The sequence below is a fragment of the Cherax quadricarinatus genome, chromosome 20 (assembly GCF_038502225.1).
Source record: "Cherax quadricarinatus isolate ZL_2023a chromosome 20, ASM3850222v1, whole genome shotgun sequence".
NCBI lineage: Eukaryota > Metazoa > Arthropoda > Malacostraca > Decapoda > Parastacidae > Cherax > Cherax quadricarinatus.
Window position 1 is genome coordinate 14,832,387 of NC_091311.1, and position 24,554 is coordinate 14,856,940.

At 43.0% G+C, this 24,554-nt stretch overlaps 1 protein-coding gene and 1 pseudogene across 1 annotated transcript in view; one reads left to right on the top strand and one right to left on the bottom strand.

Annotated features, from left to right (window-relative positions):
- Positions 1-320: 320 nt before the first annotated feature.
- LOC128703621 (cytochrome P450 3A21) overlaps positions 321-24,554 on the bottom strand; it is a gene marked incomplete at its 3' end in the record, with an annotated part of 97,347 nt that continues 73,113 nt past the window's right edge. The window contains 2 exon segments of the mRNA XM_070086891.1: positions 321-381; positions 5,458-5,676. Of these exon segments, the coding sequence (XP_069942992.1) occupies positions 321-381; positions 5,458-5,676 (280 nt within the window).
- On the top strand, positions 13,380-14,604 carry LOC128703628 (uncharacterized; annotated as a pseudogene).

A 24,554-nucleotide genomic window follows, 5' to 3' on the forward strand; every position in this document is an offset into this window, starting at 1 on the left:
CAGAAGTGAGTTAGGAATGTGAGAGTGTGGGCACTGAAGGAGGGACAGTGTTGCGACCCAGTGTTCCTTAACTTCCACATGTCTCTGAGATACAACATCAGTAACATAAGTCTTGTTTTAGCATCAAGATTCTCCCCAGTTATGTGGCTGGAAAGTTAATTCATGGTTGTGCTTGTGAAAACATTCCCCCAAATAATTTTTTCGCAATAATAATAATAATAATAATAATAATAATAATAATAATAATAATAATAATAATAATAATAATAATAATAATAATAATAATATTAATAATAATAAATGATAAATATATAACTTACTTGTAGGTTTTAGTGCACATTCGTTGCACTGAAGTAACTACTGGGTAAAGTCTCAATGATTCTGGAAAATTAATATATAATTAACTTAAAATTATAAGTTGAAGTAATGAACTCTTCCACTGTGATATCCACTAATGCGATTATATAAGACATTATGTTAATGATAGTGTATATTATAGTTAAATTTCGTTGAACAGGACTAGTACTGAGGGGTGGACACTTAGTATTGAGGGGTGGACACTCAGTATTGAGGGGTGAACACTCAGTATTGAGGGGTGAACACTCAGCATTGAGGGGTGGACACTCAGTATTGAGGGGTGGACACTCAGTATTGAGGGGTGAACACTCAGTATTGAGGGGTGAACACTCAGTATTGAGGGGTGAACACTCAGTATTGAGGGGTGGACACTCAGTATTGAGGAGTGGACACTCAGTATTGAGGGGTGGACACTCAGTATTGAGGGGTGGACACTCAGTATTGAGGGGTGGACACTCAGTATTGAGGGGTGGACACTCAGTATTGAGGAGTGGACACTCAGTATTGAGGGGTGGACACTCAGTATTGAGGGGTGAACACTCAGTATTGAGGGGTGAACACTCAGTATTGAGGGGTGGACACTCAGTATTGAGGAGTGGACACTCAGTATTGAGGGGTGGACACTCAATATTGAGGGGTGGACACTTAGTATTGAGGGGTGGACGCTCAGTATTGAGGGGTGGACACTCAGTATTGAGGGGTGGACACTCAGTATTGAGGGGTGGACACTCAGTATTGAGGGGTGAACACTCAGTATTGAGGGGTGGACACTCAGTATTGAGGGGTGGACACTCAGTATTGAGGGGTGAACACTCAGTATTGAGGGGTGGGCACTCAGTATTGAGGGGTGGACACTCAGTATTGAGGGGTGGACACTCAGTATTGAGGGGTGGACACTCAATATTGAGGGGTGGACACTCAGTATTGAGGGGTGAACACTCAGTATTGAGGGGTGGGCACTCAGTATTGAGGGGTGGACACTCAGTATTGAGGGGTGAACACTCAGTATTGAGGGGTGGACACTCAGGATTGAGGGGTGGACACTCAGTATTGAGGGGTAGACACTCAGTATTGAGGGGTGGACACTCAGTATTGAGGGGTGGACACTCAGTATTGAGGGGTGGACACTCAGTATTGAGGGGTAGACACTCAGTATTGAGGGGTGAACACTCAGTATTGAGGGGTGGACACTCAGTATTGAGGGGTAGACACTCAGTATTGAGGGGTGAACACTCAGTATTGAGGGGTGGACACTCAGTATTGAGGGGTAGACACTCAGTATTGAGGGGTGAACACTCAGTATTGAGGGGTGAACACTCAGTATTGAGGGGTGGACACTCAGTATTGAGGAGTGGACACTCAGTATTGAGGGGTGGACACTCAGTATTGAGGGGTGGACACTTAGTATTGAGGGGTGGACGCTCAGTATTGAGGGTTGGACACTCAGTATTGAGGGGTGGACACTCAGTATTGAGGGGTGAACACTCAGTATTGAGGGGTGGGCACTCAGTATTGAGGGGTGGACACTCAGTATTGAGGGGTGAACACTCAGTATTGAGGGGTGGGCACTCAGTATTGAGGGGTGGACACTCAGTATTGAGGGGTGGACACTCAGTATTGAGGGGTGGACACTCACTATTGAGGGGTGGACACTCAGTATTGAGGGGTGAACACTCAGTATTGAGGGGTGGGCACTCAGTATTGAGGGGTGGACACTCAGTATTGAGGGGTGAACACTCAGTATTGAGGGGTGGACACTCAGGATTGAGGGGTGGACACTCAGTATTGAGGGGTAGACACTCAGTATTGAGGGGTGGACACTCAGTATTGAGGGGTGGACACTCAGTATTGAGGGGTGGACACTCAGTATTGAGGGGTAGACACTCAGTATTGAGGGGTGGACACTCAGTATTGAGGGGTGGACACTCAGTATTGAGGGGTAGACACTCAGTATTGAGGGGTGAACACTCAGTATTGAGGGGTGGACACTCAGTATTGAGGGGAAGACACTCAGTATTGAGGGGTGAACACTCAGTATTGAGGGGTGGACACTCAGTATTGAGGGGTGGACACTCAGTATTGAGGGGTGAACACTCAGTATTGAGGGGTGAACACTCAGTATTGAGGGGTGGACACTCAGTATTGAGGGGCGAACACTCAGTATTGAGGGGTGGACACTCAGTATTGAGGGGTGAACACTCAGTATTGAGGGGTGAACACTCAGTATTGAGGGGTGGACACTCAGTATTGAGGGGTGGACACTCAGTATTGAGGGGTGAACACTCAGTATTGAGGGGTGAACACTCAGTATTGAGGGGTGGACACTCAGTATTGAGGGGTGAACACTCAGTATTGAGGGGTGAACACTCAGTATTGAGGGGTGGACACTCAGTATTGAGGGGTGAACACTCAGTATTGAGGGGTGAACACTCAGTATTGAGGGGTGAACACTCAGTATTGAGGGGTGGACACTCAGTATTGAGGGGTGGACACTCAGTATTGAGGAGTGGACACTCAGTATTGAGGGGTGAACACTCAGTATTGAGGGGTGAACACTCAGTATTGAGGGGTGAACACTCAGTATTGAGGAGTGGACACTCAGTATTGAGGGGTGAACACTCAGTATTGAGGGGTGGACACTCAGTATTGAGGGGTGAACACTCAGTATTGAGGGGTGAACACTCAGTATTGAGGGGTGAACACTCAGTATTGAGGAGTGGACACTCAGTATTGAGGGGTGAACACTCAGTATTGAGGGGTGGACACTCAGTATTGAGGGGTGAACACTTAGTATTGAGGGGTGGACACTCAGTATTGAGGGGTGGACACTCAGTATTGAGGGGTGGACACTCAGTATTGAGGGGTGGACACTCAGTATTGAGGGGTGGACACTCAGTATTGAGGGGTGAACACTCAGTATTGAGGAGTGAACACTCAGTTTTGAGGGGTGGACACTCAGTATTGAGGGGTAGACACTCAGTATTGAGGGGTAGACACTCAGTATTGAGGGGTGGACACTCAGTATTGAGGGGTAGACACTCAGTATTGAGGGGTGGACACTCAGTATTGAGGGGTGGACACTCAGTATTGAGGGGTAGACACTCAGTATTGAGGGGTGAACACTCAGTATTGAGGGGTGAACACTCAGTATTGAGGGGTGGACACTCAGTATTGATGGGTAGACACTCAGTATTGAGGGGTGGACACTCAGTATTGAGGGGTGGACACTCAGTATTGAGGGGTAGACACTCAGTATTGAGGGGTGGACACTCAGTATTGAGGGGTAGACACTCAGTATTGAGGGGTAGACACTCAGTATTGAGGGGTGGACAATCAGTATTGAGGGGTGGACACTCAGTATTGAGGGGTAGACACTCAGTATTGAGGGGTGGACACTCAGTATTGAGGGGTGGACACTCAGTATTGAGGGGTAGACACTCAGTATTGAGGGGTGGACACTCAGTATTGAGGGGTGGACACTCAGTATTGAGGGGTAGACACTCAGTATTGAGGGGTGGACACTCAGTATTGAGGGGTGGACACTCAGTATTGAGGGGTAGACACTCAGTATTGAGGGGTAGACACTCAGTATTGAGGGGTAGACACTCAGTATTGAGGGGTAGACACTCAGTATTGAGGGGTAGACACTCAGTATTGAGGGGTAGACACTCAGTATTGAGGGGTGGACACTCAGTATTGAGGGGTGGACACTCAATATTGAGGGGTGGACACTCAGTATTGAGGGGTGGACACTCAGTATTGAGGGGTGGACACTCAGTATTGAGGGGTGGACACTCAGTATTTAGGGGTGGACACTCAGTATTGAGGGGTAGACACTCAGTATTGAGGGGTAGACACTCAGTATTGAGGGGTAGACACTCAGTATTGAGGGGTAGACACTCAGTATTGAGGGGTGGACACTCAGTATTGAGGGGTGGACACTCAGTATTGAGGGGTGAACACTCAGTATTGAGGGGTAGACACTCAGTATTGAGGGGTGGACACTCAGTATTGAGGGGTGGACACTCAGTATTGAGGGGTGAACACTCAGTATTGAGGGGTGGACACTCAGTATTGAGGGGTGAACACTCAGTATTGAGGGGTGAACACTCAGTATTGAGGGGTGGACACTCAGTATTGAGGGGTGAACACTCAGTATTGAGGGGTGGACACTCAGTATTGAGGGGTGGACACTCAGTATTGAGGGGTGGACACTCAGTATTGAGGGGTGGACACTCAGTATTGAGGGGTGGACACTCAGTATTGAGGGGTGGACACTCAGTATTGAGGGGTGGACACTCAGTATTGAGGGGTGGACACTCAGTATTGAGGGGTGGACACTCAGTATTGAGGGGTGGACACTCAGTATTGAGGGGTGGACACTCAGTATTGAGGGGTGGACACTCAGTATCAGTATGACGTAGATAAACAGATAATAAGCATTCCATCTCCTATAACATACAAGTTCCTGGATGATATAAAAAATATTATTGTCATATTAGATTAATTTTCCTAAAAGAACAAAATACCAGAGGTACTGTGTAGACGAATCATAATGTTCACAAGACAATGTTTTCATTACAATTCTTTCATTGTAAAATTAATTTGATAAGAAGCATAAATGAAAAAATATTATGAGACATTTGTCATTAATTTTGAACAAGATGAAACATAGTACCATCTCCAGTTTGACAAATATATACATTATTTTCTGTGACAAAAATTTTAATGTATTAAACATTAAAATGTGATTCACGAAATCGTAAAATCGTGATTTACTTGCAATTGTGTTATTATGGTTTTGTGACTCATGATAGTGGCTGTGAGGAGACTTGAACTAGAACAGCCACAGTAATACTGGTGGGAGATTCGTCTTCATTAAATACTTGCACTGTGGTCACAGTGGGACCCATGCTAACTATGGTGTAAAGAAGTATACATAGTTGGATAAATCTTATTAGACCAGTTCGGTCTAGTGTATAACACACTGGCCTGCAAGTTTTCGACTCTCTTGCCATGGGATCAAACCTCACCCGTTCTGTATTCTTCACTTAACATATAGGAGTAATCACGAGCAATAACTTAGAGATATCTACTCACCCATTACACAAGCGTTGAGAAACTTTGCGTCCATGATGCCCTGGTATGTAATATCACCTTCCTCTTGAATTATTTGCTGCAACTCCTGACGGAGACGTTGCTGGTGAATGGGATGCTTGGCCAGGAGGAAAGACAAGACGGCTAGAGTGGAGGCTGTAGTGTCATAACCAGCGATAAGAAACAACACACACTGAGCCACAATGGTTTCATCCGTCAGAACTGTAACATAATGACACCTAATTGTCTGATTGATTTCCTACATATTTTGTCACAAACAAAATTTCATCTCCGAGAATCAGTGTTAATTAAGAGAATAAACCAATGTGGCAATAGAATCTCGGGACGTCAGATTTTAATTTGACTGGCTTGAAATTCAGGGTAAGTTGAGTTTGATAACATCTGAAGTGAGAGGTGCGTAACACAACTAATGTAAGCATATTGTTAGAATCTTTAATAACATATATTTTGAAGGCACTTTAATGAACATAATTTGACTGATGAGTCATAACATTAAAATAACAATGATACCGACAATAACAATGAAAATGACAACTTTATTTATAATAGAAAACAGTATGCAGTTGATATTAAATTAAACGACATGTATAACTAGTCTATATAAATCTTGTTATGTTGTGTATTTCGGTTTGACTTAAAATTAATTTATAGCTACTGAAAAATTATTTAATCAACTAGAAAATTATACTTTGCATTTTCTTACTTTTTAATATAACAATTTGATTTTTAAATTATTATATTTTGAGATATTATGTAACACTCTGATAAAATATCAGTAATGGTAAATTCTAAAGAATATATAGATTGTGTCTGTGGGTGTAAGACTGATTGATAACTTAGTTATCCAGTCAAATTATTAGTTGAATCCAGTTCAGGAAACTTACTGTGGAGAAATTTTCTCCAGGAGGAGGGTATCAGCCCCTTTCAGCCCTTACAGCCCTGAGGGACCCAGCACTCTCGGAAGGGGCAAGCATCTTGTTTACTGCTCTATCAAGTAATTGATCCCAGATGCAGTACAAGTATGTGACATGGTCAAGCCGCCGCCGCTCCTTGCAAGAGTCCAGTGTTGCAAAGTGTAGTTTAATAAGAGACAGTCCATCTCTTACCTTAGCAAGACAATTAAGGAAAATCCTGCTCCCACTTTATTACCATAGTAAAGATAGTGTACATTGTTGTCTATGCTTAAGACAGCAAGAATCAAGCATTCTGCTTTGTTTCATAGCGGAAGTTTGGCAAGGAGGGAAAAAATACTAGGTCAGCTTTTCCTTTATGCTGGGGACAAGTGAGGGCGGGGAGACGCTGTGAGGTCAGATTACTTTTAATCCTACTGGGAATCACATTGACGCTGGAATAACCAGCAAAGAACATTGATCTGTGCGTTAGTGTGAACAATGTGTCTCAAAAAATACAATAAACACTTACAGAGAAGTGTGATCATCTTCTTTAGTAAACAGATTGTAAATAAATGAGCAAATCTTGATGAACAATGTAACGAGTGTTGCGTTCCAACAGAGTGTAGTGAGACATTCTTCAAGGAACACTACTCTTCAATCAAGTCAACGGATATCCGGGTGCAACTACGGGTCAGCTACAAATACCCAGGTACGTTTAATGATCGTAACATTGACTGGTCAGCTGCGTAGCAGATATCATGTTATTTTGATTAAACTACCAATACTCGGTAAATTATAGGCCATCGAGCCTACATAAGCAAGTTTTCCAGTCAACAATCAGTTTTGGAAATATGCTGACGTAATGCCCCTAGGGGTAATTTATTTTCAATATATTTCCTTGCCAGCCCGTTGAGAAGTGGCTAAGACAGCTTCTCAAGACCTCACCTGCAGGGGCAGTTGTGTGGGCAAAAGCTAAGTTCACCCTACATTTAATCTTTAACCTTAGCTGGTAATCCATTTCTCGACAATTACCATCCCATTTCCAGATAACTGGGTTGTTTACCTCTGATTCCATACAGGGCAGGGTAGGCTGGTGCCGGTGTATCTCTTATGAACTGAAGGTCAGTGGTAGACCCGTCACATGTGGCCAGACCAGTAACATACATATAAATACGCATTCAATAGTATTGTTAACTAGCACTTATCGTCGTGAGGTGAGGTGTCTCTAGGTATAACTATAAACACCGTGAAATACATATATGAGTCACTGACTGTGGCCCGTGGCCTGGTGGCAAAAGCTCTCACTTCACACAGTGAGACTCCGAGTTCGATTCCCGGCGAGGGTTGAAACATTGGGCGTCTTTCCTTACACCAGTTGTCTATGTTCATCCATCACTAAAAAAAAAAAGGTGTACCTGAGAGTTAGTCGCATCCCAGGACAAAATTAACTTAATTTGCCCAAAATTGTTATTATTATTATTATTATTATTATTATTATTATTATTATTATTATTATTATTATTATTATTATAAAAAAGAAGCGCTAAACCCACAAGGGTCATACAGGCAGGGAAGCATGCAGGGGTATTGGGTAGCAAGAGGAAGAGGGATGATTATTAGGTGATGGAGTGCAGCGGGGCAGTGGATAGTGCATGGGTAGAGGGTAGCAAGAGATTGAGGTAGAAATCGCTGTGAGGCATCATCATCAGAGTTTGTGCAGTAAATCAGTTTACCTGGAGTTTACCTGGAAAGAGTTCCGGGGGTCAACGCCCTCGCGGCCCGGTCTGTGACCAGGCCTCCTGGTGGATCAGAGCCTGATCAACCAGGCTGTTACTGCTGGCTGCACGCAAACCAACGTACGAGCCACAGCCCGGCTGGTCAGGAACCGACTTTAGGTGCTTGTCCAGTGCCAGCTTGAAGACTGCCAGGGGTCTGTTGGTAATCCCCCTTATGTATGCTGGGAGGCAGTTGAACAGTCTCGGGCCCCTGACACTTATTGTATGGTCTCTTAACGTGCTAGTGACACCCCTGCTTTCCATTGGGGGGATGTTGCATTGTCTGCCAAGTCTTTTGCTTTCGTAGTGAGTGATTTTCGTGTGCAAGTTCGGTACTAGTCCCTATAGGATTTTCCAGGTGTATATAATCATGTATCTCTCCCGCCTGCGTTCCAGGGAATACAGGTTTAGGAACCTCAAGCGCTCCCAGTAATTGAGGTGTTTTATCTCCGTTATGCGCGCCGTGAAAGTTCTCTGTACATTCCCTAGGTCGGCAATTTCACCTGCCTTGAAAGGTGCTGTTAGTGTGCAGCAATATTCCAGCCTAGATAGAACATGTGACCTGAAGAGTGTCATCATGGGCTTGGCATCCCTAGTTTTGAAGGTTCTCATTATCCATCCTGTCATTTTTCTAGCAGATGCGATTGATACAATGTTATGGTCCTTGAAGGTGAGATCCTCCGACATGATCACTCCCAGGTCTTTGACGTTGGTGTTTCGCTCTATTTTGTGGCCAGAATTTGTTTTGTACTCTGATGAAGATTTAATTTCCTCGTGTTTACCATATCTGAGTAATTGAAATTTCTCATCGTTGAACTTCATATTGTTTTCTGTAGCCCAATGAAAGATTTGGTTGATGTCCGCCTGGAGCCTTGCAGTGTCTGCAATGGAAGACACTATCATGCAGATTCGGGTACATCTGCAAAGGAAGACATGGTGCTGTGGCTGACATCCTTGTCTATGTCAGATATGAGGATGAGGAGCAAGATGGGAGCGAGTACTGTGCCTTGTGGAACAGAGCTTTTCACCGTAGCTTCCTCGGACTTTACTCTGTTGACTACTACTCTTTGTGTTCTGTTTGTGAGGAAATTATAGATCCATCGACCAACTTTTCCTGTTATTCCTTTAGCATGCATTTTGTGCGCTATTACACCATTGTCACACTTGTCGAAGGCTTTTGCAAAGTCTGTATATATTACATCTGCATTCTTTTTGTCTTCTAGTGCATCTAGGGCCTTGTCGTAGTGATCCAATAGTTGAAACAGACAGGAGCAACCTGTTCTAAACCCATGTTGCCCTGGGTTGTGTAATTGGTGGGTTTCTAGATGGGTGGTGATCTTGCTTCTTAGGACCCTTTCAAAGATTTTTATGATATGGGATGTTAGTGCTATCGGTCTTTAGTTCTTTGCTATTGATTTACTGTCCCCTTTGTGGAGTGGGGCTATGTCTGTTGTTTTTAGAAACTGTGGGACGACCCCAGTGTCCATGCTCCCTCTCCAGAGGATGGTAAAAGCTCGTGATAGGGGCTTCTTGCACTTCTTGATGAACACGGAGTTCCATGAGTCTGGCCCTGGGGCAGAGTGCATGGGCATGTCATTTATCGCCTGTTCGAAGTCATTTGGCGTCAGGATAACATCAGATAGGCTTGTGTTAACCAAATTCTGTGGCTCTCTCATAAAAAAATTCATTTTGATCTTCGACTCTCAGTCTGGTTAGCGGCTTGCTAAAAACTGAGTCATATTGGGACTTGAGTAGCTCACTCATTTCCTTGCTGTCATCTGTGTAGGACCCATCTTGTTTAAGTAGGGGCCCAATACTGGACGTTGTTCTCGACTTTGATTTGGCATAGGAGAAGAAATACTTTGGGTTTCTTTCGATTTCATTTATGGCTTTTAGTTCTTCCCGCGATTCCTGACTCCTATCAGATTCCTTTAGCTTAAGTTCGATGCTTGCTATTTCTCTGACCAGTGACTCCCTACGCATTTCAGATATATTGACCTCTTTTAGCCGCTCTGTTATTCTTTTCCGTCGCCTGTAAAGGGAGCGCCTGTCTCTTTCTATTTTACATCTACTCCTTTTTCTTAGAGTAATAAGCCTTGTGCATACATCGAGTGCCACCGAGTTAATCTGTTCTAGGCATAAGTTGGGGTCTGTGTTGCTTAGTCTATCTTCCTAGCTTATATCGGTTAGGACTTGGTTTACTTGGTCCCACTTTATGTTTTTGCTATTGAAGTTGAATTTGGTGAATGCTCCCTTGTGACTAATCTCATTATGTCGGTCTGGGGCTCCGCGCATACATGTCTGAACCTCAATTATGTTGTGATCTGAGTATATTGTTTTTGATATGGTGACATTTCGTATCAGATCATCATTGTTAGTGAAGATGAGGTCTAGTGTATTCTCCAGTCTACTAGGCTCTATTATTTGCTGGTTTAAATTGAATTTTGTGCAGAGATTTAAAAGCTCGTGTGTGTGTGAGTTCTAAGTAAGTAAGTAAGTAAGTAAGTAAGTTTATTCAGGTATACACAAATACAGTTACATAGAATTATCATACATAGCAGCATATGTGTAGAGAACCTAGGATAACCCAAAAAAGTCAGCAACAACATTATTTGCTATATTCCTCCATTTTAGGTGCCTTAAGTTGAAATCCCCCAGGAGCAAGATGTTGGGGGCAGGAGATGGCAGATTTTTCCAGACAGTGGTCAATTTTTAACAGCTGTTCCTGGAATTGCTGGGATGTTGCATCCGGAGGCTTGTAGACTACCACAATGACTAGGTTTTGGTTCTCGATCTTTACTGCTACAACTTCCACTACATAATTTGAGGCATTAAGCAGTTTTGTGCAAATAAGTGACTCTGCGATGAATGAAAGAGTCTGGGTTAAAGGAAGGGAAGGTAAAGTTAGGGCAATAGAGCGGTGACGGTGTTGGAGGTAAATTCTGCATGTTCGTTGATAAAGTGGACAATCCAACAGAATGTGGCTAACAGGAACTAACTTGACAATTCTCACAGAGTGGAACAGGGCGCCCCTCCATGAGATACCCATGAGTAAGACGAGTGTGGATGATGCGAAGACAGGAGAGAGTAGTCTCCCAACCTAGACACTGATGATATAGAGATGGCCAGAAACCTATACTCTTTTTAATAGAAAGTAGTTTATTATGGAGGATATCAGACCAACGTTGTTGCCAACAGGTGCGAAGGTGGGTAGCAATTACAGCAAAATAGTCAGTGAATGGAACACCTCTATATGAAACTGGGAGATCATGTACTGCTGGCCGTGCAGCAGTGTCTGCCTGTTCATTGCCCTGTATGTCAACATGACCGGGAAACCAACAAAAAACAATATTTTTGTGCTTGCTAGAGATACAGCATAACCAAAGTTGGATACAAAGAACCAGGGGATGAGGTGTATCAAATTTTTGTATAGCCTGTAAAGCACTAAGGGAGTCTGAAACGACCACAAATGGTGACACAGGCATAGATTCAGTATGGATAAGTGCTACGAGACTGGCATACAATTCAGCCAGAAAAATGCTAGCTGGGGATAATAAATGCCCTTGCACGACTCTGTCCGGAAACACTGCTGCGAATCCGACACCGTCAGAAGACTTGGAACCATCGGTGTACACTGCAATGGCATGAGAATGAGATCAGAAGTGGTTAAGAAAAAGAGAGCGAGAAGCCACCATAGGTAGTTGGGCTTTCTCTCATGGCAGTGGGAAAGAGCAGGCATGAACCGATGAACTTCCTAAGGGGGAAGGAAAAAGTGAGATGATACATGAACATAAAAAGGTGGTAACTGAAGAGAAGACAAAAGCGAATGTAGACAAAGAGGAAATTGGCAGAGTAAACAGGGGCGATGAACAAATAAAGAACGTCTACTAAACATCAGTGACTACCCTATATATGGAAGGATTGCGGGGGTTGTGAGAGCGAACATAATAGTGAAGGCAATGAGCATCACGGCGATCGGACAAGGATGGAATATTCGCCTCTGCATAGAGGCTCTCAACCGGTGAAGAGCGAAAAGCACTGAGGCATAAACGTAATCCCTGATGATGGATGGGATTCAGGCTAGAGAGACTTGCAGGAGAGGCTGCTGAATATATCTGGTTGCCTTAATCGAGTTTCGATAAAATTAGGTCTAAATGTAATGAAAGATGAGCGAGTGTTTTAAGGAGGTTCAGCTGGCTATGACAAGTTGCCTTCAGAGAGGTAATGAGCGGTTTCCAGAATAACCTATGGTCAAACAGAAGGCTGAGAAACCTGACTGTATCACGTTCTGGGATACTCGAGCCATATAGATACAATGGGTGATCAGAGACGACAGAACGTCTAGTGAAAGTAATTTGGTGAGCTTTAGTACTAGAAAATTTAAACCCATGAGTGGAGGCCTAATTGGAAACACGGTTGACCACATGCTGGAGAGAAACTGCAATGAGGTGACAGTCAGCGCCTCCACAAGCTATAGCGAAGTCATCAACATAGGGCGATGACCAAATATTGGATGAAAGAATAGAAGCAAGATCATTAATAGTTAATGTCCCCCTAGGGGACACCTTCAGCTTGGACAAAAGTCCGGGGAAAGCATGTTATTAACCCAGACATGGAGATGTCTTTCAGTTAAGAAATTCTTAAGGAAAAATGATAGATCGCCTTGGAGGTCTAAGGAGTGGGCCTAGGCCAAGATATTATACCTCCAAGTTGTGTCATATGCCTTCTAAAGGTGAAAAAAAATGGCGATAACCGAATGGTTATTTGCAAAGGCATTACGGATATAAGTATCTAAGTGTAGTAAGGGGTCAATGGTAGAACGGCCCTTGCGAAAGCCATATTGACTAGTGGAGAGACTGTTCTGTGTCTCTAGATAGCACATCAAACGACTATTTACCAGACGTTCCATCACCTTGCAAACTGCACTGATAAGAGCATTGGGACGATAGTGGGAGGCATCATGTCCCGTAGTACCCAGTTTGTGGAAAGGGAGAACAATCGCAGATTTCCACAGTTGGGGAAGAACTCCTTGTGACCAAATAAGATTAAAGAGTCGTAAGAGGACAGCAAGGACTGACCGATATAAATGCTGTAGCATACGAATATGAATGCCGTCAGGCCCAGCTGCCAATGACCGGAAAGCTGAGAGTGTTGCCTCCAGTTCCAGAAGTGTAAAAGAAACGTTTAAGGACTCTGATTATCTGGCAGACTTTGAGGAATGAAACGAGGGGCATAGATGAAGGCTCTGAGAGATACAGACAAGATGGTTACCAATTTCGATGGCAACATCAAGAGGGTTTGTGATGTCAACACCAGGAGCCAGGACGTGAGAGTATTTACCACTCTGTTTCCATATTTTTTTCCAGATTGCACTCATAGAGGAAGCAGAAGTGATGGTAGAAACATAATCCCACCGGCAAGTATGTTTAGCGACACGGATGACACAACGAGTGACTGCTCTTTTCTGCTTAAAATCAAGGAGTCTCTATGTGGTTTTATTGTACCAGTACCTGCCCCACACAGCACGTTTCAAATGTACTGCCCGAGCACCAGTGATGGGCACAGTTCCGCTAATCCGCAAACTGCCTTTTCAATGGCGCATGTCTTTGTTCCTATCTGTTGTGGGCGTTTCTCCAACAGTCAGTCAGGCATGCTATTGGCTGACTATGTGTAAACGTGACTTGTCAACGCAGCAGCAGCAACATCTGAGCAACATTGTTATAGTCCTACAGTGTCAGCAATCACTGGGGTGCACTGACACTTATCGTTTTGAACAGGGGAGACGTTTCTGTTCCACCTAAGGGTGTTGTTTAGGAGTCTGCAGCAGTATAGTTGAAGCAGAGGCCACTCAAGCTGAGAGCCAGGAGTCACAGAACCCGTGGCCCCACCTGGATGACTATTTTGTCCTCAAGTCAAGGGATACGAAGAACGCCAACCTTTTGTACCTCCTGTGCGCCATGTGCCAGCCCAAGGAGACCATCATCAAGGGACAGGTGGTGAGCCTCTACAACTTGAAGTTACATGTTAAGAGGAAACTCCCAGCGCATGCCATCAAGTTTAAGGAGAGAGTCAAGGCCGGATCTTCTCGTGGAAAAAACAGACAATCTTGTGGCAGCGCCGCTAGCAGGAGCAGCAGCCAGTCATCAAAGCCGCCTGCAAAGCATTTGTTGCTGCTGGCACTAGCGTCCGTCAGTCTGTGGTGGAAACAAAAATTGCGGACCTATTCATCTGCAACATACTACCGCTACATGTAGTGGAATCCCCGACCTTTGTCAGCCTGATCAAGACGCTGAACCCCAGCAACATATCTCATGAGAGTAAGACACATGTGCAACATCTGGGTATCTTTATTGGTATTATATACCATTCGTACACAACATATCTCATGTCCCACCGCACCCTAGGCAGGAGGATTTGGCCAGCATAAACAGCTGGAGGAATATCTTATAAGGTATTTATGAGTTATAAGCACTTATTAAACTACTTTTTAAAATGTAAATACTAAAAAAAAGTTGATAAATTAGACACATGTGCAACTCTTGGGTATCTTTATTGACGAAACGTTTCGCCACACAGTGGCTTCATCAGTCCATACGTAGGAGAAACTTGAAGAACAGGAGGAGAATGAGGTAATCAGTCCCTCAACCTTGAGTCGATGTGTTCAGTCCATCAGTCTTGAGTAGAATACGGCATATGAGCGGAGAAGCAGCTTATAAACCGTATGGCAGGAGAGGTGTAGCAGTCATAGGTAGTATCACATTTGTTCAATGTGGAAGTAGGTTGTGCCCAAGAATTAGGCAAGCGAAGAATTCCTAAGTATTAAGATCCCAAGAAGTTGCAGTGTCTGACAAGTTTGTAGATGGATGGTTCAGAGAACCGACATGTTGATAAATTAGACACATGTGCAACTCTTGGGTATCTTTATTGAGGAAACGTTTCGCCACACAGTGGCTTCATCAGTCCATACGTCTCCTACGTATGGACTGATGAAGCCACTGTGTGGCGAAACGTTTCCTGAATAAAGATTCCCATATGCTGCATAAGTGTCTCAATCTTCAACTTGTCGGTTTTTCAAACCATTCATCACAAGTGTATCTTTGTCGGTAACTCACGTTACATCACAAAATTAAACAATGACCCTGGCATTCTATGTCTTATAAGGAAGTTCTTCAGGTCTGTTCTAAATGTCTTAAAAGTAAAAGTGAAAGACCAAAAAACATAACCGAATCTGAGTTCATGTGAAAAAATTAGCTGTTAGCATTAGTTTCCACTAATTTTTTTGGCCGTTTAGCGGTTTAGCGTTAGTGGAGCAAATTTTTTAGTTAGCGGATTAGTGGTTAGCAAAGCTAACTTTTCAGTTAGCTGTGCCCACCACTGCCGCACACAACATAAGAACATCAGAACATAAGAATGGAGGAACACTGCAGAAGGCCTACTGGCCCATACAAGGCATGTCCTTACTAAAACGACCTCTACCCAAAGCTACCCAAGAATTAAATCCCATACCAAATGACACTAATCAAACCCAGCCCCTCCCACTCATATATTTGTCCAATCTCTTCTTAAAGTTACCCAAGGTCCTAGCCTCTATCACCCCACTGGGAAGATTGTTCCACGCATCCAAAACTCTGTTAGAAAACCAGTACTTACCTATGTCCTTTCTAAATCTAAATTTATCCAACTTAAATCCATTATTTCTGGTTCTTACCTGGTTCGACACCCTCAATACCTTATTAATATCTCCTTTGTTTATGCCCGTCATCCACTTATACACCTCAATGATATCTCCTCTCATTCTACGTCTCTCCAGAGAGTGAAGATTTAAGGCTTTAAGTCTATCTTCATACAGGAGATTCCTTACACGGTAAATCATTTTAGTCATTCTTCTCAGTATGTTCTCCAATGTAGATGAATGGTTCAGAGAACCGACATGTTGATAAATTAGACACATGTGCAACTCTTGGGTATGTAAAGTAAAAGGACACAAGTGCAACTAATGTGACATTTATTGTGGCAACGTTTCGCTCTCCAGGAGCTTTATCAAGCCATTACAAACAATACATGGACACAGAGGGTATATAAAGGCTCAGAGTGAGGTGAATACTAGTGAGGTACCATTTCGATGTTCACTAGTGGTAGTAGTAGTAGTAGTAGTGGTAGTGACAAAAGCAATTAATTCGTACATGAGTAAAAGGATATAAAAGCTATTACTAGGGTAACATAAAAATAGGTTGGACAAATATAAACTGGAATGAGGCAGGTGGTTTCAGTGTTCACTCTCTGTGCTTTGTGTAGTATAACAGGAGAGACTATGTGGTGGCAGGGTTTACTGTTTTCAGGAGGATTCTTGCTAAGACTTCGGAGATGGTGAAGCTGCCGTTGTTTTGTTTAATTGTATTCGAAACAGCGATCAGTGCTGATTCAAGGCACTTGCGTGTGCGGAAATTAGTTTCTTTTATAACTAATTGGGCGTCTCTGAATTTCATAAGATGATTGGTGGAATTTCGGTGTTGTACACAGGCGTTGTTTAAGTTGTCGTTCCTACATGCGTATATGTGTTCATTGAGGCGGGTGTCGAGGTTTCTTGCTGTTTCACCTACGTAGATCTTGTCACAGCCTCCACAGGGTATAGTGTAAACTCCTGCGTTGACTGGTTCGTGGTGCTTGGGTTTTGTCCTGGTTAGATCCTTTATTGAAGTGGTAGAAGCGATGGCGACTCTGGTGTTAGCTTGTGAAAGTACTTTTGAGACGTTTAGTGCAACCTGGCTGTTGGGAAGAATTATAACTTTGTTGGGAGCGGTGTTGATGCGTGGAGAATTGATGATCTGAAGAGCTCTTTTCTTGCAGTCTTTGATGAAAAAAGAAGGAAATTGTAACTCAGTAAATGTTTGGTGAATGTAAGTACATTCCTCGTCAAGAAACTCAGGACTACAAATTCGGTATGCTCTTAGGAAAAACCCGATGATGATGCCTCTTTTGGTCTTGGTATCTTGACTGGAATAGAAGTGTGTGAGATCATTTTTATTGGTGGGTTTCCGATAAACTTGAAATCTTAGGTTGTTGTCTACTTTGTGAATGAGGACGTCGAGGAAAGGTAGCTTGTCATTGGACTCTTCTTCTAGTGTAAACTGAATCGCTGGTTCAACTGCGTTGAGCCTTGCCTGAAGATCCCGTACATCAAAACGTTTTGGAGTTATTACGAGGACATCGTCCACGTAACGTAACCAAGTGACGCTTGAAGGGATGATGTTGGCGAAGTGTTCGGACTCTAGGTGTTCCATGTATAAGTTGGCTAGGACGGCACTTATTGGGGACCCCATTCCCATGCCGTAGGTTTGTTTGTAGAGCTTGTTATTGAAGGAAAAACAGTTGAAGTTAACACAGAGTTCAATCAAGTCAACAAAATCTCCGGGAGGTAAAGGAAGATTAAGGTCCTGGTTGACTTTACGTCGTAGAACCTCGATGGCTTTTTTGGTAGGTACTTTTGTGAAGAGGGAAGTCACATCCAAACTGCTTAGTTTCTTGTTACGGATGGAGAGGTTACGGATGCGGTTGAGAAGGTCGCCTGAGTGTTTAAGATGAGCGGGGCTGATGGTCCCCAGAAGGCAGGAAAGATGTTTGGCAAGAACTCCGGCTAGTTTGTGTGGAGCACTGCCTATTCCTGACGTGATTGGTCTGAACTTAAACAACGCCTGTGTACAACACCGAAATTCCACCAATCATCTTATGAAATTCAGAGACGCCCAATTAGTTATAAAAGAAACTAATTTCCGCACACGCAAGTGCCTTGAATCAGCACTGATCGCTGTTTCGAATACAATTAAACAAAACAACGGCAGCTTCACCATCTCCGAAGTCTTAGCAAGAATCCTCCTGAAAACAGTAAACCCTGCCATCACATAGTCTCTCCTGTTATACTACACAAAGCACAGAGAGTGAACACTGAAACCACCTGCCTCATTCCAGTTTATATTTGTCCAACCTATTTTTATGTTACCCTAGTAATAGCTTTTATATCCTTTTACTCATGTACGAATTAATTGCTTTTGTCACTACCACTACTACTACTACTACTACCACTAGTGAACATCGAAATGGTACCTCACTAGTATTCACCTCACTCTGAGCCTTTATATACCCTCTGTGTCCATGTATTGTTTGTAATGGCTTGATAAAGCTCCTGGAGAGCGAAATGTTGCCACAATAAATGTCACATTAGTTGCACTTGTGTCCTTTTACTTTACATATTGTCGGTAATTCTACCAACTTTATTACAACTCTTGGGTATCTTTATTGAGGAAACGTTTCGCCACACAGTGGCTTCATCAGTCCATACAAAGGAGAATCTTGAAGAATAGGAGGAGAATGAGGTAATCAGTCCCTCAACCTTGAGTCGATGTGGTCAGTCCATCAATCTTGAATAGAATACGGCATACGTGCTGAGAAGGAGCTTATATACCGTTGGCAGGAGAGGTGAAGCAGTCAGAGGCAGTGTAACACTTATTCAATGTTGAAGTAGGTCGTGCCCAAGAATTAGGCAAGCGAAGAATTCCCAAGTATTAAGATCCCAAGAAGATGCAGTGTCTGACAGCTTTGTAGATGAATGGTTCAGAGAACCGACATGTTGATAAATTAGACACATGTGCAACTCTTGGGTATCTTTATTGAGGAAACGTTTCGCCACACAGTGGCTTCATCAGTCCATACAAAGGAGAATCTTGAAGAATAGGAGGAGAATGAGGTAATCAGTCCCTCAACCTTGAGTCGATGTGGTCAGTCCATCAATCTTGAATAGAATACGGCATACGTGCTGAGAAGGAGCTTATATACCGTTGGCAGGAGAGGTGAAGCAGTCAGAGGCAGTGTAACACTTATTCAATGTTGAAGTAGGTCGTGCCCAAGAATTAGGCAAGCGAAGAATTCCCAAGTATTAAGGTCCCAAGAAGATGTAGTGTCTGACAGTTTTGTAGATGAATTGGGCACGACCTACTTCAACATTGAATAAGTGTTACACTGCCTCTGACTGCTTCACCTCTCCTGCCAACGGTATATAAGCTCCTTCTCAGCACGTATGCCGTATTCTATTCAAGATTGATGGACTGACCACATCGACTCAAGGTTGAGGGACTGATTACCTCATTCTCCTCCTATTCTTCAAGATTCTCCTTTGTATGGACTGATGAAGCCATTGTGTGGCGAAACGTTTCCTCAATAAAGATACCCAAGAGTTGCACATGTGTCTAATTTATCAACATGTTCTCCAATGAGTCTATATCCATCCTGTAGTAAGGAGACCAAAACTGAGCAGCATAATCTAAATGAGGCCTCACTAGTGATGTATAGAGCTGTAAAATAACTTTTCGGCTTTTGTTACTTATACTTCTTGAGATAAATCCAAGTAATCTGTTTGCTTTGTTGCCCACACTAAGGCACTGCTGTCTTGGCTTTAGGTTTCTGCTTCCCATGACTCCCGAGTCCTTTTCACACTATGTATGATGAAGCTCTACTTCACCTAGATTATAGCTTCGAGGGTTATTTTCATTACCAAGGACCAGTACCTTACACTTATCCACAATGAACTTCATCTGCCATTTTTCAGACCAAGACATTAATTTGTCTAAATCCTCCTGCAGTTCATTGCTATCCTCCTCAGAATGAATCATACGGCCTATCTTTGTATCATCAGCAAACTTTCTCATGTCACTCGTAATGCCTTCATCAAGGTCATTAATGTAAATTATGAACAAGAGAGGGTCTAAAACTGATCCTTGTGGAATGCCACTAGTAACTAAGCCCCATTCTGATTTGAACCCATTAATGGAAACTCTCTGCTTTCTGATAAATTAGACACATGTGCAACTCTTGGGTATCTTTATTGAGGAAACGTTTCGCCACACAGTGGCTTCATCAGTCCATACAAAGGAGAATCTTGAAGAACAGGAGGAGAATGAGGTAATCAGTCCCTCAACCTTGAGTCGATGTGGTCAGTCCATCAATCTTGAATAGAAACGTTTCCTCAATAAAGATACCCAAGAGTTGCACATGTGTCTAATTTATCAACATGTCGGTTCTCTGAACCATTCATCTACATCTCTGCTTTCTATTGGTAAGCCATGCCTCTATCCATGCTATAACTTTACCTCCTATACCATGAGCTGCCACTTTTCTTAAGAGTCTCTTGTGAGGTACTCTATCGAAGGCTTTACTAAAATCCAAATAAACAATATCATATTCTTTATCACTGTCTACTGCCTCAAATGTTCTATTGAAGAACGTCAGTAAGTTTGTCAGGCAGGAACGACCTCTCGTAAACCCATGCTGAGATTCATTTATCAAGTTATGCTCTTCAAGGTGACTTCTGATAATGTCAGCTATAATTGATTCTAGTAATTTGCCAACTATAGATGTCAGGCTTATTGGACGGTAATTTGAAGGAGTCAACTTATCCCCTGATTTGAAAATAGGAACCACATTGGCCATCTTCCACAACTCTGGCACAACACCAGTAAGGATGGACGCAGATGAATGGTTCAGAGAACCGACATGTTGATAAATTAGACACATGTGCAACTCTTGGGTATCTTTATTGAGGAAACGTTTCGCCACACAGTGGCTTCATCAGTCCATACATAGGAGAAACTTGAAGAACAGGAGGAGAATGAGGTAATCAGTCCCTCAACCTTGAGTCGATGTGTTCAGTCCATCAATCTTGAGTAGAATACGGCAGATGAGCGGAGAAGCAGCTTATAAACCGTATGGCAGGAGAGGTGTAGCAGTCATAGGTAGTGTCACATTTGTTCAGTGTGGAAGTAGGTTGTGCCCAAGAATTAGGCAAGCGAAGAATTCCTAAGTATTAAGATCCCAAGAAGTTGCAGTGTCTGACAGGTTTGTAGATGAATGGTTCAGAGAACCGACATGTTGATAAATTAGACACATGTGCAACTCTTGGGTATCTTTATTGAGGAAACGTTTCGCCACACAGTGGCTTCATCAGTCCATACATAGGAGAAACTTGAAGAACAGGAGGAGAATGAGGTAATCAGTCCCTCAACCTTGAGTCGATGTGTTCAGTCCATCAATCTTGAGTAGAATACGGCAGATGAGCGGAGAAGCAGCTTATAAACCGTATGGCAGGAGAGGTGTAGCAGTCATAGGTAGTGTCACATTTGTTCAATGTGGAAGTAGGTTGTGCCCAAGAATTAGGCAAGCCAAGAATTCCTAAGTATTAAGATCCCAAGAAGTTGCAGTGTCTGACAGGTTTGTAGATGAATGGTTCAGAGAACCGACATGTTGATAAATTAGACACATGTGCAACTCTTGGGTATCTTTATTGAGGAAACGTTTCGCCACACAGTGGCTTCATCAGTCCATACATAGGAAAAACTTGAAGAACAGGAGGAGAATGAGGTAATCAGTCCCTCAACCTTGAGTCGATGTGTTCAGTCCATCAATCTTGAGTAGAATACGGCAGATGAGCGGAGAAGCAGCTTATAAACCGTATGACTTAAGAAATCGTAATGACACGATTGCAAATAAACCATACCCCCGGCCGGGATTGAACCCGCGGTCATAGAGTCTCAAAACTCCAGCCCGTCGCGCTAGCCACTAGACCAGCTAGCCACAATAAGATTCATCCAACTAGGTATATTTCTACACCATAGGAAAGTTAGCACAGGCACCTCTGTGACCACAAATGCAAGTTTTTACAGACGAATCTCCAGCTAGCGTGGCCGTGACGGCCGTCACGGCCACGCTAGCTGGAGATTCGTCTGTAAAAACTTGCATTTGTGGTCACAGAGGTGCCTGTGCTAACTTTCCTATGGTGTAGAAATATACCTAGTTGGATGAATCTTATTGTGGCTAGCTGGTCTAGTGGCTAGCGCGACGGGCTGGAGTTTTGAGACTCTATGACCGCGGGTTCAATCCCGGCCGGGGGTATGGTTTATAAACCGTATGGCAGGAGAGGTGTAGCAGTCATAGGTAGTGTCACATTTGTTCAATGTGGAAGTAGGTTGTGCCCAAGAATTAGGCAAGCGAAGAATTCCTAAGTATTAAGATCCCAAGAAGTTGCAGTGTCTGACAGGTTTGTAGATAAATGGTTCAGAGAACCGACATGTTGATAAATTAGACACATGTGCAACTCTTGGGTATCTTTATTGAGGAAACGTTTCGCCACACAGTGGCTTCATCAGTCCATACATAGGAGAAACTTGAAGAACAGGAGGAGAATGAGGTAATCAGTCCCTCAACCTTGAGTCGATGTGTTCAGTCCATCAATCTTGAGTAGAATACGGCAGATGAGCGGAGAAGCAGCTTATAAACCGTATGGCAGGAGAGGTGTAGCAGTCATAGGTAGTGTCACATTTGTTCAATGTGGAAGTAGGTTGTGCCCAAGAATTAGGCAAGCGAAGAATTCCTAAGTATTAAGATCCCAAGAAGTTGCAGTGTCTGACAGGTTTGTAGAGAAAATAATTATTTAAAATCGAGCACATTTCATTCTCTTTGTCAGTAAGATGCCCATAGTTATTTTTAAGGGGACCTATCTTATCTCTGACTTTTGTTCTATATACCTGGAAAAAACTTTTTGGATTAGTTTTAGAATCCCTAGCGACTTTAATTTCATAGTCCCTTTTAGCTTTTCTTATCCCCTTTTTAATGTCCCTCTTAATGTCAATATACTGATTCATAAGATGACCCTCGCCTCTTTTGATACGCCTATAAATTCCTTTCTTATGCCCTAGTAGATATTTCAGCCTATTATTCATCCATTTAGGGTCATTTCTATTTGATCTAATTACCTTATAAGGGATAAACGTTCTTTGAGCAGCATGTATTGTGTTCAGAAAACTGTCATATTGATAGCTCTCTTCGTTACCCCAGTCAACAGATGATAAGTGTTCTCTAAGCCCATCGTAATCTGCTAAGCGAAAATCTGGGACTGTTACTGAGTTATCCCTACTATCATACTTCCATTCAATTCTAAATGTAATTGATTTGTGGTCGCTAGCACCCAGTTCCTCTGAAACTTCTAAATTATTAACAAGGGATTCATTGTTTGCCAGAACTAAGTCAAGCAGGTTATTTCCCCTTGTAGGTTCTGTCACAAACTGCTTCAAAAAACAATCCTGAACTACTTCTAAGAAATCGTATGATTCTAAATTCCCAGTCAAGAAATTCCAATCAATATGACTAAAGTTAAAGTCTCCTAGAATTACTACATTATCGTGCCTTGTGGCCCTAACAATTTCCTCCCATAGTAGTCTCCCTTGGTCCCTATCTAAATTTGGGGGACGGTATATCACACCTAAAATTAATTTTTCATGCCCCTCTGAAAATTCTATCCAAACAGACTCTGTATGTGTTACTTCAGACTTAATACCCGTTTTTATGCAACAGTTCAAGCGATCTCGGACATACAATGCCACCCCACCCCCCTTCCCGATACTTCTATCTACTTGGAACAATTTAAAACCCTGAATGTGAGATTCTGCAGGCATGTCCCGACTTTTTGAATTAAACCACGTCTCAGTAATGGCAAATACATCTATGTTACCTGCACTAGCAACTAGTCTCAACTCGCCCATCTTATTCCTAGCACTGCGACTATTTGTGTAATAAACTTTTAATGACCCTCCTCTCTCTTTACCCTTCCTGCTTTTTTCTATTATTCCACTAAACCTATTACTGTCCTTGTCAATTAGTGGAACTGGCTTTCCAATATCCACCTCATTTTGCCTATTACTAGTTCTCCTAGTACTCATATTACTACCCTGCGACTTCACAGTTTTCCTGCAAAAACCCATACCTCTAACTAATCCTAGTTTAAAGTCCTAACAACCCCCTCAACTGAGTTAGCAAGAAAACCCACACCTACCCTGGATAAGTGAACCCCATCCCTGGCATACATGTCATTTCGGCCATAGAAGTTGTCCCAGTTGTCAATGAATGGTACTGCATTATCCTTACAGTGTTTATCCAGCCAACAATTAATACCAATTGCTCTGGACAACCATTCATTACCAACACCTCTTCTTGGCAAAATGCCACATATAACAGGGCGCCCCCCCTTCTTCCTAATCATGTCTATAGCTGTCCTGAACTTTCTAACTAAATCCTCACTTCTACGCTTGCCAACATCATTGCCTCCAGCACTGAGGCAAATAATAGGATTGATCCCATTACCGTTCATGATGTTGTCAAGCCTGCTAACAATGTCCTCCATCCCAGCCCCAGGAAAGCATACCCTTTGTCTCCTACTCCTATCCTTCAAGCAGAAAGCCCTATCCATGTATCTAACCTGGCTATCCCCAACAACAACAATATTCTTACCTTCCTTGTTGTCGTTCGTCGTGACGATCCCAGTAGTAGACTCACATTCGTCGGGTAGCACCGAGAATGCGTTGGAGGTTTC